Raw genomic sequence first — 13,972 nt, 5'->3', positions numbered from 1 at the left:
CATGACATACTGGCCACACTGCCTGGCCACAAACTCTAGAAAACAAACAACTTCACTAACCATCAAAATACACACACTCAGAGGGAAAGGGGAAAAAAGGTGGGGCAGGAGAGGGGAAAGCCTTCCTGAGTTCTGAACACCCAGTTCAAAGATTGCCCAACAGACAAAAAAAGCTATAGCATTCAACAATGCCAACAAACGTCTTTCTCGCTTCAGCTGTGAAGTCTCCAAAACATTGAAGATTTGAAGACTTTGATAAAGAGGGTCTCAGAGCCACAGAGACCACATCAAATGCTTCTTTAAAAAGAAAAAGAAGAGCCTGTGTGCATTTCCCAGTGAAGAATCCGTCCAAAGGATTTTGAAAACATTTTAATATACTTTGCTTCCAAAACATTACATGCTGTTTCTCCAACAAATTCATATGTGTTTCCAGGGAACTCCTGGACAAAAAAAAAATTTACTTAGGTAGAAGAATGTCTGGAGATTCTTTTATGCCAATATGTTAACGGAGCTTCTCTTTTAATTGCTATTATTTTATAGAGCAGCAGTAATCATTCCTTCATCTGCAAAAGAAATATATAATCCAGCTGTGGTAGCTCTAGTAAAAATACCACATCTGTGGATCATTGGCAACACTGGGGCAGGACCACTCAGATTTAGGCAGCCTTGGAGAGCTCTCCTTTATACTCAAGATGCACATGGGTACACTTTTCTGAGAGTGCACTTAAACTTTGCCCAAGCTGGTTGTTCCTTTGTATGCTGAAAATAGGTTGAGGAACCACAGATAAGAAGGAAGCTCTCTTGGAATATTATTCCCAGGACCCAGTTGTTCCAAGAAGTCCCCAGACCTTCCTCTCACCCAAGGTGGTGGCTTTGTGCCAGTGCCCTTGTCAATTTCAAACAGAACAGGGAAAATGAATACTCTCGGTTTCAGGGAGGAGGTTCTACCGCGTGGCTGGCAGCGGAGTGGACTGCTGGTTTTTCACTTAGCAGACCAACAGCTTCCGCACAGAGCGTGGAAGTCACAGTTTTTGGTGACCGTTCCCGCCTTCTCCAGCATCTGAAGTCAGAATATTAGTGAGCACTGGGTGGTAATATTCTAGGAATTGTCCCCCCTCCCGCCCCATGCTTCTCTTCCGTCTTTCCCCAAAGCCCAGTAGCAAGCATCTTATTTCTAAGCCAATCTTCCACATTCAAATCCCCAGCCCAAAGCGCGCCCTGGGGCTTTCCATCTACAGACTATAAAATAAAACGCAGCGTAGCTGAGCCTTGACAGACTTTTATCCCCACAACACATGTCCTGTGGCTACTGTGCTGGAATGTCGACGGCCCCGCAGTACTCGGGGTCCTTTCCCATCCCAGACAATAGAGCAAGAAAATAAAATGAAAGTGGACTTACTGCTATGGCTTGCAGCCTTTCCTTGTGCAATTCCGCCTCTGCCATCCTGGAGAAGGGCACACAGCGAGGGAAAGAAGAAAGAAAAACAAAACACACGCTGTAGTCAACCCGAGGAAATTGATGGGCACCCCGGGGGGGAGCTTTGCTAGAACCCCAGGGAAAGCCTACGGGCGGCCGGGGATCTGCTCCGGGGGTGGCGGGCAGAGCTGTGCGCGGCTGGCTCGCCCGGCTCAGCGTCTGGCCCCCGCCCGGCCCGCCGCCTGGCTGCGCCCCAGCGCTGCCGCTCCCTGCATCTCCCGGCCGCCGGCCGCGCCAGTCGGGGACGTGGGCCGCGGGCAGCCGCCGGGAGGGCGCGCTCGCCCCGCGCTCGTTCTCCGCCCTGACGTCTCCGCGCCTCGCTCCGCCCCTGGGGTGTGGGGGACCCGCGGCCACGGCCCCCGGGCGGCTCTAGGCGGGCGGGAGCCACCCGGGCTGAAGCCGCAGGGAGTGGGGGCTCCCCCAGGAGCGGCCAGGCACGGCGCGTGCGGGTGGGCACCCGGGGCGCACGGGAACCGCTAGGGCGCAGGGTTGGTGTGCCCAGGTGGACACGTGCTCACTGGGGACCTGCAGACCCCAGCCCAGGAGCTTCAGGTAGAAAGCCGGGCCCCAGCACGACCTGCCTTCTGGCTTGTGCCAAAAGCCTGAACTCGACATGGGGACATTTCCCACTGGGAAGGGCTGCCTTGCCCACATGCCTCGGATGGCAGGATCCTCGGCGGTCAAGTTGGCCAAGGACAGCGTACAGCTGAACATAGGCCATCCCTCTGTGGGGTCAAATGTGGGTTAGAAAGACAACCACGAGTTTGTAGGTGCAGATTTTGTAGTTATAGGTGCTTCTTTGGCCAGGTTTGACCACTTAATAGCTGTAAAGCCTTGGGCAAGTCATTTAACCACTCTGAACCTCAGTTTCCTCATCTGAAACGGGAAGTGCTGAATGAGATAAAGTATATAAAGGTCCTTTGTCAAGGGCAATCTGTTCTTAACATTATCCTGCAATGTTCTGGGCTGAAACACTGAGAATTGTTACTTCTATACTGTCTCTGAAAGGAAAAGTAGGATCTGGTCACTAAAATATTTTACCTCTTCTTTACTAAAATGGGAGACCTGGGTTCGACCCCTGGATTGGGAAGATCCCCTGGAGAAGGGAATGGCTACCCACTCCAGTATTCTGGCCTGGAGAATTCCATGGACAGTATAGTCCACCGGGTCCCAAAGAGTCAGACATAGATGAGCAACTTTCATTTTCAGTTTACTAAAACAGGAGACAGTACTAAAGTGCATCCTTTATGCCAGGCCCTGGGCTGGATATGAGAGATGGAGAAGATCCAGTCTAAAAGGAAATAAAAGGCAAAAACAAACAAAATACCTCTTACCATCCAGGAGGAGGCTGCTAGAATTTCCAAAATTCATAAGCAAACTTTCCTCCATAAAATGAAATAAACATGAGGTGATAGGGTGGGGGAGAAACCAATGTGACCTATTCAAGTGCTTGATCTGATAAATGCAAGACTTAAGGCATTTTTAAAGGTATGCACATCAAATTTCTTTAAATTACCTCTTTCCTGGGAAAATTCTTACAATTTCTACTAAATCACCTTTTCAACGTTCAGGGAGGTTTCACCTGTCACTTGAAGAGCAATTACTACTCTTCCCAAAGACTGAAGCAGTTTAACTGATTGATTGTTTTCTCTTTCTTTTCATAACAGGCATCGGTGGAGCTGTTTGGGTCATAAATCCAAGCCAACACCAGATTTGACATCCCTCTCCAGTATATCCAGAACTTCTTTCTGGCTGAGACCCATCTCTTTCTTCAAATGCTGCATTTTCTCTTTACTTCCAGTGCCATCTCCAGAGGACAAGTCTTTTGAGAGTGTTTGCTCACAGATAAACAAAGCTGTCATTACTTCAGCAGAGTGACGGTGTACCCAGCTAGAGCAGAGAATAACAAGATGAGCAAAGTGAGACCAGAGAGGTTGAAGGACTCAGTCAAAGTCACCGAGCTGGGATTTCAGCTCAGCTCAGACCCTCCGGAGCCCACATTCATAACCACCAGGCACCAGGCTCAACCAGTCATATGAAGGTGAGGCAAGCCTCGGTGGTGAATAAGTGGTCCTTTTCCCTCCAGTAATACAGATATTGAAAAGGAATTAGAAGAATGCAATGATGTGAATGGACCTAATGTCACTGAACTGTACTCTTAAATGATCAGTTTTATGTTATGTATATTTTACTATAATAAATTTTTAAAAGGCATGATGGAAGGTGAGATGCCTAAGCCCCCAAAAGGCTTAGGGACCTTTGGGAAGTGACCAGTTTGAAAGCTTTGCATCTCAAGATAGAAGAATCAGGATTGGGAACATGCATCTGGCTATCATCTGCGTTGTGGTTCTAGCTCAAGAAATGTGAATGGCCAGAGTGAGAAAACAGAACAAACAACAAGAAGAGAAAGCCCAGCAAAGAAGGCTGAGGAAGTGTCATCTGAGGATGAGAAGGAAAAATCAAGATGGATGTTTCTACGAAAAATCACAATGGGAAAAAAAGGTTTTTCAACAGGGTCAGATGGTTTGGGGAGGTTTAAAAAAATGATGCAGACCAAGCCTTGGGCAACCAGGAAACCATGGGTAATACAAAAGAGCTGGGTATGTGTACAGGGTGAGCCTATAAGCAGTGACAGAGAGTTAAGAATGAATGAGAGGTGGGAAAGGAGCATCCTTGAGTACAAAACACTCTTTTAAGATCTTTGGATATGGAAGATGAGGGCATTGGGGAGAACTGGAAGCAGTCTATGGGAAGCAAAGGCAAGTTAGAGGGTTGTTATATGAGGTGAGACTTGAATGTTTCAGAATCAAAGGGAATTAGGTATCAGGGAAGTGAGACCAAAGACATAGTCAAAAGGGAAAATAAGTGTTAGGTCTCAGATTAGATCAGAGGGCATTCAAACAAGCCCTGGTGGCCAGCTTAGCCTTGGAAAGAAGGGAAAATGAAAGAGGACAAAAGATGGAATGAGTAAAGGTGAAGACATTTTAGTTGAAGGAGAGAGAAGTTGAGTGAGCATATATCAGAAGCCTAGTTTTCTCAGCTGATGGAACTGTCTTTGGTTGAGATAGGTGGGACTTCAGAGAAATAGAAATGGTTGGTAAAGAAACTGTGGGATATGGGGAATATTAAGACATGATTCTTAATCAGAAATATGCATCAGAGTCTCCTGGGTCACATTTCTCTGGATACGTGTATAGAATTAAATATCTATGGGGTGAGGTAGGGGTTAGGGATGAACCATTGAACTAGTTGGGTTTACTAGGAATACTTAGAAAACTCTTTGACCAGTTGTGTTTACTTCCTCAGTGGCTTTCAACTGCCTGGGACCAAAGATATGCAGTGGTCATGTTCACTAAGTGTTGAGGACTGTCAAAGCAGCTATGGCAAAAGGTCAAAGGGGAGAAGAAATTCAGAATGCTCGACCCTGGGGACATGTCCAGGTGGAAATGTAGCAGACTCTTCCATATTTTTTGGCTGCCCAATTTGTGAAGCCCTTTCCATCTTTAGGGGAATTCCCATATCACAAGCCATAGAGAGAGTCAGAGACAGTTCCCAACACAGAAGCTGGGAAATGCCAGGCTCTTGCTTCCCAGGTGCCCTGGAAGTTATGACATGGCACGCAATCCAGGTTTTGAGGTACGTACACTGGCCAAGGGCCTTGAAGACACAGCATTAGAGAATTCTCTCAGGCTTCTGCTCATCTTTGGTCCTGCCTATTGCTCAAGCCTCTTCTCATCTTCCCAGCTATTCTTCAAACTACGTGATAAATGCACTTTCAATTTATGCCTTCTCTGCTCCTAGCAACTCAAATCAGTTTCTGTTGCTTGTGACTAAGAACCCTAAGTGAAACAGGAAGACATGTGAAGAGTAGAGGGAAAACATTTTCTCCTCTTCCAGCACTTCTCCCCTCAAATCTCTAAATTTTAGCATTTTAAAATCATCAAAACCATTACAAACACAGACATTTAGAACCCAAGTTGTACCACTTCTTTCATAAACTTTTATTGTGTAGTTATTCTATACTAGACATGAGGCAATGGCTTGGTATTACAAAGAATTCCTAGTCTAGTGCTAATATGGGTGACTTTTTGCCCTCCACACATTTGAAATCTCAAAAGATCTATTACAATGGGTGCATAATGTGTGTAACAAATCACTAGTTCTTGCTGGGACATTAAACCACATTGCATAAGCACTACCCTTATTGTTTAATGGTTTTTCTGATAGATGCTGTATTGCAAAGCATTGTATGGAGAGAATACAGAATGCTCGATTTGCAAAATAGATGCTTTGGTAATAAAAATTGCAGAATCTATTTTAGGGCATGAGTCCTTTGGGAACCACAGATGATCAAACCTATTCTCTGTGGGGAAAACACGAGTTCTGAAAACTGAGAGGGAAATGACTCGCCAAGACCCACTGAGTGAGTTAAAGTTTTGCTGAACAGACGCTAAGAGTGTGAAATTTCGGAGTAACCTGAAGCTTTCCTTTGACAAAAGTAATTTTCAAAGGAATGCCAGGTGGTCCAAAATGCTTGTATTTGTATCAGCTCTCTTTTGCCTAAGATCTGTGAGAATCCATGGTCATTCAAAACATATGGCTGCACAGAATCAAAAGGACGGGAATGGTGCTGAGAGCCCTTTTGGCTCCTGTGGTTGTGAACAATTTGGGGAAGTTGATGGGATTTCAAGTATGTGATGTTTTTCTCAATGGGATTCAAATGACAGGTCCATAGAGTCCCCATGGTGCAAGAAAGATAGAGAAGTTAGAAAACAGAGCTCCAGTGTGGGAAATAAACTAGGCTGGATGTCCCTTAAAGCATAGACTGTTGAAGCTCTCTACATAGAAGAATCACAATGAGAAACTGGAAAACCATCTAGAAATGAACAGTAGAACTTCCATTTGATGGCTTCCTTTTCTCTGGGCTAGCCTTGGGAGTTGTTATTGTTCAGTCACTAAGTCATGTCCAGCTCTTTGCGACCCCATGAACAGCAGCATGAGCCTTGGCAATGTCAGCTGATCAACACTGAATTTCTAGAAGAAACCAAGGGCTATAAGGAGAAAATAGAGGAACAAGATCTGGATGGTTAGGGGTCATCCCACCTTCACCTTGCTGGGACATTCGGATATTGATAAACATTTTGAAAAGTGGGATTAGGAGGTAGGTATGACACAGAGAAAAGGCATGAGCTGTAAAGACAAGTTAGAATCCCGGTACTGGGACTGACCAGTGGCACAAATTGAATTCCCTTAGCTCAATATCCTCATCTGCAAAATGGAGGAAAACAACTCTAACCTCATAGGGATATTGCAGGGAATCAAGATAGATTGAAAATTCACGAGACTGACCACAGTTGGTGCCCCAGTGATGGCAGGTCCTAATTAGTCCAACTGCCACTTCATTAACGCCGTCTCAGACCAAATCAAGCAAGTGACTTAACTGTATTTACGTTAGCTTGGTTTGTTTTTGTTTTTACAATGTAGGCTTTTCTTTTAAGAAAAGGGGTGAACTATCAATAGTCTTTAAGTCCCCCACATGACTAGGTACTTCTCTTTCATCTTTCAAGAGGAAGGATTCTGCTCCGTGTCATTTATTGCCTAGAAATTTCATTACCAGGCTCTCCCTTTAATGATTCGTAGATACCTACGGCCTTATCTTTTGGACTGAGTCAATTTAATAATTATAAATAAGAAGGAATGGCAAGGGAATACTTAAGAGGACACAAATTAAGTCCAAGGAAAAGATGGAAAGAAAAGCTTAAGTGTTTAGGAAGTGGAGTGTTTAGGAAGAAAGCTGCTGCTGCTAAGTCGCTTCAGTCATGTCCAACTCTGTGCGACCCCACAGACGGCAGCCCACCAGGCTCCTCTGTCCCCGGGATTCTCCAGGCAAGAATACTAGAGTGGGTTGCCATCTCCTTCTCCAATGCATGAAAGTTAAAAGTGAAAGTGAAGTCGCTCAGTCGTGTCCGACTCTTCGAGACCCCATGGATTGCAGCCTACCAGGCTCCTCCGTCCATGGGATTTTCCAGGCAAGAGTACTGGAGTGGGTTGCCATTGCCTTCTCCAAGGAAGAAAGCTACATGCCCACATATGAAAGGTGCTCCTTGGTGGAAGTGATTCAAGGTTTGGGAGTGAATTAGCTACAAAGTGGAAAACTCTTTGGGAAGGCCCATCTGGCTGTCTGATGCCAGCGGACACAATCAGGTCACAGGCTTCTCAGAGAGCTTAGGGGCCAGTCTAGTTTGCCTTAGAACAATGATCACGAAGTGCCCCGTCAGCTTCGAATCCTGTTTTGCAGTGTGGCCATCGACGCTTTCATTGTTAACCATGATGTGCTCACACCGTACTCATCCTGCAAGTCAGCACTGCTGACGAGAGAGATTTTCTAGGGGGTTGTCTGTGCAGGGACAGCGACCTATCAGTTAAATCCTGTGTGCCCTCCTGTTTGGAGAATGAATAATGAAATTGGGAAAACCGAGCTTCAGCTCCTACCACTTATGTATGCTAAGCCCCTCTGATGCCCTTTGGAAGTCTAGCGATTCAATCCTGCACGCTGCCCCCCGCTGCCGTTGCCCACCCTCCATACACTGGCAAAATGGGTCCAACTTGGGTTTGGCCCCCTTAGAGCTGTTCCCACCGAGAGGTAATAGCCAGAAAGTCTCAAAAATTGCTCCTTCCTGAGGGCATGGAGAAGAGGGAACCCTCCTACACTGTAAGTAGGAATGTCAATTTGCGTAGCCACTATGGAAAACAGTATGGAGGTTCCTTAAAAAAAAAACTAAAATTAGAGTTACTATATGATCCGGGCATATCCAGATCAATCCCACTCCTGGGCATGTATCTGGAGAAAACTCTAATTTGAAAAGATACACACCTTCCTCGATGTTCATAGCAGCATTATTCACAATAGCCAAGATATGGAAACAACCTAAAATATACATTGCCAGATGAATGGATAAAGATGTGGTACATATATATATACACACACACAGATACACACAGATACACACAGCAGAATATTGTTGTTGTTGTTGTTTAGTTGCTAAGTCATGTCTGACTCTTTTGCGACCCCATGGACTGTAGCCTGCCAGGTTCCTCTGTCCATGGGATTTCCCAGGCAAGATTACTGGAGTGGGTTGCCATTTCCTTCTCCAGGGGATCTTCCCAATCCAGAGATTGAACCCACATCTCCTGCATTGGAAGGCAGATTCTTTATCCCTGAGCTACCTGGGAAGCCCACAATAGAATATAACTTAGCCATAAAAAAGAATGAAATAATGTCATTTGCAGCAACATAGTTGGATCTAGAGATTATCATACTAAGTGAAGTAAGTCAGACAGAGGAAGAAAAATATCAAATATCATATGATATCACTAATATCAAAAAAATGATAGAAATGAACATGTTTATGAAACAGAAACAGACTCACATAGAAAAAATTTATAATTACCAAAGGGGAAAAGAGGGGGATACACTAGGAGTTTGGGATTAGCAGATACAAATTACTATATATAAAGTAGATTAACAACAAGGTCCTACTGTATAGGACCTTATACAGGAAACTATAAGATATTCAATATCACTCAATAACCTATAATGTAAAATAATCTGAAAAAGTATATTTATATACATGCATATACACATGCATACATATTACTGAATCACTCCAGAAATTAACACAGAATTATAAATCAACTATACTTCAACAACAACAAAAAACTGCTCCTTACCCAATGTAACCCTTCCAGCTGGGGCATCATGGACAGACAGCCTTTCCTCAAAACAGCTCAAGGTAGAATGGGAAGAGCACCAGGCAAAATCTCAACACTAGGTCCTAATTCTAACTCCGCCACTTTCTGTGTGACCTCAGAAAAGTCACTTAACTGCTCTGAGCTGAAATTTTCTATTTGTACACTGGGGAAGAGATAGCTAACTACCACACAAGGTTCTTATAGGGATGAAAGGAACTCATGAATGACAACATGCCCTAAGAACTAGAAATGCTTTCAGAGGGGCAAGGGCAACAGTCAAAGAGATGCCTTGGAAGTCAGGAACTCAGAGAGGTAAGGACTGGTCAGTGGGGTGGCGGCAGGGGTTGGGGGGGTGAGGTGATGTCTTTAAGACTGCAACATTCTCTAGCAGCCACTGGCTCGGCCCACCAGGAGAGGAGACTCAGCTAATAGATAAGACAAAGGAAGCTTCCGGGTGTCTGATGAGTTTCTACGACCATCAGATCAGTAAATGAAAATGTCCGATGCAACCCAAGGCTCTCTTTGACTCCTTAATGTTCCTCAGTCACTCAAGTGATATCTGCTTTATCCAGTCAAATAGTTCACATCCTGATCTACATATTTAATTAGCTTTGTGGAATGCAGAGAATAAGACGCAGGGTCTGAGCATGTGGTGGAAGCAGCAGAAAGAAGGAACCAGAAATACTTGAATCTTTTCTGCCATCTGTGTGTCAAACTTAGATTGGAAAGCTACCTGGTCCGTGTTTACATGACTGTGCCCTCCTCTCTCATTCATTCAGAGCTAAATTTATCCCACGAGAGGGAATGGCATACTTGGGGAGGTGGGGGTGGAAAAAGAGTTGACGCAGAGGCGTCTGCTTGACTGGGAGCCAGGAGCTCTGGGGGTTGGGGAGAGCCCCTCAGGGAGGCTCCGAGGATGGAGCCTGTGCTGACTTGACAAAGGAACGTGTGTTATGTTCTGCTGAGGAGGGAGTGAGCATGAACAAGACTGCAGATCCTGCGTTAGAGAAAGCAGTTCCCTGAGCTGCCCTGAACCTTTAGATCTGGCTCAGTCCTTTGGGAAATGGACACTCAGACACTTTCCAGGCTTCTCCCCAGTGAGAGTGGTGTCTGTCCCCTGGGGAAAAGCAGTTGGCCGAGCCACGTCGAAGGCACAGCTGAGCCTGCCTTCTCTGCTGATGTCACTCCCATCGTTTCGTCTCAGGGGACAGCCTTCTTGGGCTGGGCGTGGAGGACGGAGAGGTTGCTGCCTTCTAGGATCTGAGATGGATTCCGTGCTGTGCACCCGCATTTGGGTGTCAGACTGTTGATGCCTGTGCTAGGACCCAGGTGTCTCCTGTCGGTCCTTAATGATTTCCACTCAGTTCCTCTCTTTCCCCCTCTAGCTCCTCACTTTCACTCTTCCCTAAGTCAAGCCCTAGTGATGCCATGTGTTGCCAGTGGACAAGCCATGGAGATTGAGATGGCGTTTCCCGTGGCTGCAGAGCTCTCTGCTAGAATGGAAGATCTCCCTCTGTAGACGGGCAGTCTGTTTCCAGAGCTCGGTCCCCTTTTGGCATGGAACTCCTCTTTGCTGGGATGGGGGAGGGGAGGCTCCTAGGGTTTGGGATGGTTCTCCTTTGTTTCAGTCTCAGAAGTCACTGTACATCTTTGTCAGAGCTTTACCCTGTTTTTAGCCTCCAGTCCCCCTACTCCTCCCCAGAGAACTTGACACCTTCTTCATCTGTTTGTCCCATTCCAAATTTGGTGCTTTCTCATACCATGAGCTATGCCTGGAATGCAGACTCCTCCTCCCTTTTCTAACTTCCCAAGTCCCCTCTTGTTAACTCCACAGCGGTCCAGAAATCCCACCCCCTCAGGGTCTGCATGGTGGTCCTTTTGGGAAGGAAAAGTGATTATCCCTCCCAATTCCTAACATAGTGTGTGACTAACAAATTATTTACTTGACTTGTCCCTCTCGGTTAACTCTAAAAATGATGAAGTCAGAGTCCTGAAGGAGATCTCAGATTCATCAGCATCCTACAAGCTACTTCAATGGTTGTTTGCATGTAACAAAGCTACTAGGTTGGCAGGAAGCATGGATTGGACCAACTGGACCTTACATCTCAATTCTACCACTTAATGACCTTGAGAAATGTACTTGACTTCTCTGAGCTTAAGTTACTCTTACTCTGTCTGTAAAATGGGAAAGATATTAGTATCCATTTTACAAGATTATCATAAAATCAGGTGATTATAACCCAGTGATGCCATGTGCATGCATGTTAAGTTGCTTGAGTCGTGTCTGACCCTTTGCCACCCCATGGACTGTAGCCCTCCAGGCTCCTCTGTCCATGTGATTCTCCAGGCAAGAATACTGGAGTGGGTAGCCATGCCCTCCTCCTGGGGATCTTCCTGACCCAGGGATTGAACCTGCAGCTCCTGCAGCTCCTGCATTGAAAGTGGATATCTTACCGCTGAGCCACCTGGAAAGCCCATGTGATGTTATGTATTCATCGTGTAATGTACCTCCTGACATATTGAAGGTGGTCATGAATACTGTTTCAAAATCGTGAACCTAATCTTATTTATCATCCATCTGTGTCACCCTGGATGTGTTTTTACCTAGATATGCTTGTATCCAAGCAAAGATTCCAAGTCACTTGTTCAGCCCATCACCAGGTGCTATGTTCATGGCCTAGCTCCCAAATTCAAATGTTGAAACCCAAGTCTCCAATGTGATGGAGATGCAGCCTTTGGGAGATAATTAGGTCATGAGAATGTAGCCCTCATGATGGGATTAAAGAAGAGACAGTAGAGAGCTTGCTTTTCTCTCTTGTCCCACCATATGAGGACACAGCAAGCAGATGGCCATCAAGAGGGCCCTCACTAGGAACCCAATATCTCAGTACCCTGATCTTGGACTTTTCAGCCTCCAGAACTGGAAGAAATAACATTTGTTGTTTAAGCCACAAATCTGTATAATTTTTCACAGCAGCCGAAGCTAAGACCCCAGGTATGGCTGATTCGGCCCTCAGACTAGACCAGCACTGACTCATGAAAGCTCTGGACTCACACTTCTTGCCTCTAGAGTGGGCTCTCCAAGGCCTTCTGATGCTGTGCAAACCTTTCTGGAATGTTTTGACTTTGCCAAATTCTGCACCTATCATGAGGGACTGAAGGAGACAAAAGTGCAATGTGTCCTAGGGGGTGATCATGCTACCATCTAGAACAGTGATTCTAAGCTTCTCAGGAGGGCAAATCAGAGTCCTTTAGAGGATCTGGTAAGAACTATGGATTTAAAGGCAATGAACACACCTACAACATTTTGTATATAATCTCTGAGCTTTCAGGAACCCCTTGTATTCTTCCGTGGACCCTCTTAGAAGATCCATGGACCTCTGGTTAAAAAACAAAACCAAGAAAGAGTCTCTGGAACCTAGAATATTAGAGGGAGGCAAGAAAGAGATGAGAGAGAGAGGCTTTATGAGGCAGGAAGTTCAACCTGGTTATTAATGCAAGAGACTGGAAGTCTGGGTCCCTCCTGCTCAGCCCTGTCACCACCACCTCTCCCCTCCCTCACCCTCACCAATGGCTGTGCAACTGCCTGTTCTCCACACTGAGAGCTGCTGCTGCTGCTGCTAAGTTGCTTCAGTCATGTCCGACTCTGTGCCCCATAGACGGCAGCCCATCAGGCTCCACTGTCCCTGGGATTCTCCAGGCAAGAACACTGGAGTGGGTTGCCATTTCCTTCTCCAATGCATGAAAGTGAAAAGTGAAAGTGAAGTGGCTCAGTCGTGTCTGACTCTTAGCAACCCCATGGACTGCAGCCTACCAGGCTCCTCCGTCCATGGGATTTTCCAGGCAAAAGTACTGGAGTGGGGTGCCATTGGCCTGCTTTAATTCCCTTCCACAGTTTCTGCAGAGAAAAGGCACAGGCACCAATGAGGGCCCACTGGGCACGAGCTACCTCCACAATGTTTCTCCCACCCCAAGGCTTCTTCTGACCAATATGTATCCAGCCCTTAGTCCTTCTAGAGTGGTCACATGATGTGAAGAGCCAACTCATTGGAAAAGACCCTGATGCTGGGAAAGATTGAAGGTAGGAGAAGAGGGCGACAGAGGATGAGATGGTTGGATGGCATCATCAACTCAATGGACATGAGTTTGAACAAACTCTGGGAGATGGTGAAGGACAGGGAGGCCTGGCATGCTGCAGTCCATGGGGTCGCAAAGAGTCGGACACGACTGAGCAACTGAACAGCAAGAGTGACCTTCACAGGTTTCCCCCAGAAGGGGCTTGTCTTGCATCTGTGTATGGTAAGCATCTTATGAATCCCTTCTTGCCTCTGACAATCATGTTGAAACTGCTTTCTAGTCTAGGTGGAAACAATAAAAAAAAAAAGAAAACAGGTATCAGTTTGAACAGACTAATAAAATGGTTTGTCCACATCACCTTCAAAGGGTTAGGCTCTATCCTGTCCGGCATCTTATGAATAACCTCCAGTATTGAAAATCCACTTTCCAAAGGCCTGCCCCACTTTCCTGCTTCCACCACTGCTGGCTGAAGTCATCTGACTTCCATTTTGGAACTTCCCACAAGAATTCAAGCTTGGTCCAAAACCTCTCCAGCCTCCAAGGAAAACAGACCATTGCTGAATTAAAGACACTGTTAGGTCGGTTGGAGCCAAAATAAATGGAGCCAGCTTTTCCTTAATGAGGGGGAAGCAGCCTTTCCAGGGTGGTGACCTAATGAGGCAAGAG

General features: G+C 45.9%; 1 protein-coding gene across 2 annotated transcripts in view; it reads right to left on the bottom strand.

Moving 5' to 3' along the window:
* The window catches only part of PALM2AKAP2 (PALM2 and AKAP2 fusion), a 512,284-nt gene that overhangs the window by 372,372 nt on the left and 125,940 nt on the right, over positions 1–13,972 (bottom strand). For both annotated transcript variants that reach the window (XM_055579286.1, XM_055579284.1), the window contains exon 2: positions 1,400–1,445. In XM_055579286.1, coding sequence (XP_055435261.1) covers positions 1,400–1,445 — 46 coding nt within the window. The remainder of the gene's footprint in view (positions 1–1,399; positions 1,446–13,972) is intronic.

This window comes from Bubalus kerabau, chromosome 4 (genome assembly GCF_029407905.1).
Source record: "Bubalus kerabau isolate K-KA32 ecotype Philippines breed swamp buffalo chromosome 4, PCC_UOA_SB_1v2, whole genome shotgun sequence".
In the NCBI taxonomy this organism is placed as follows: Eukaryota; Metazoa; Chordata; class Mammalia; order Artiodactyla; family Bovidae; genus Bubalus; species Bubalus kerabau.
The sequence above is the reverse complement of the archived record's forward strand: the minus strand, read 5'-3'. Positions and strand labels throughout refer to the sequence as shown.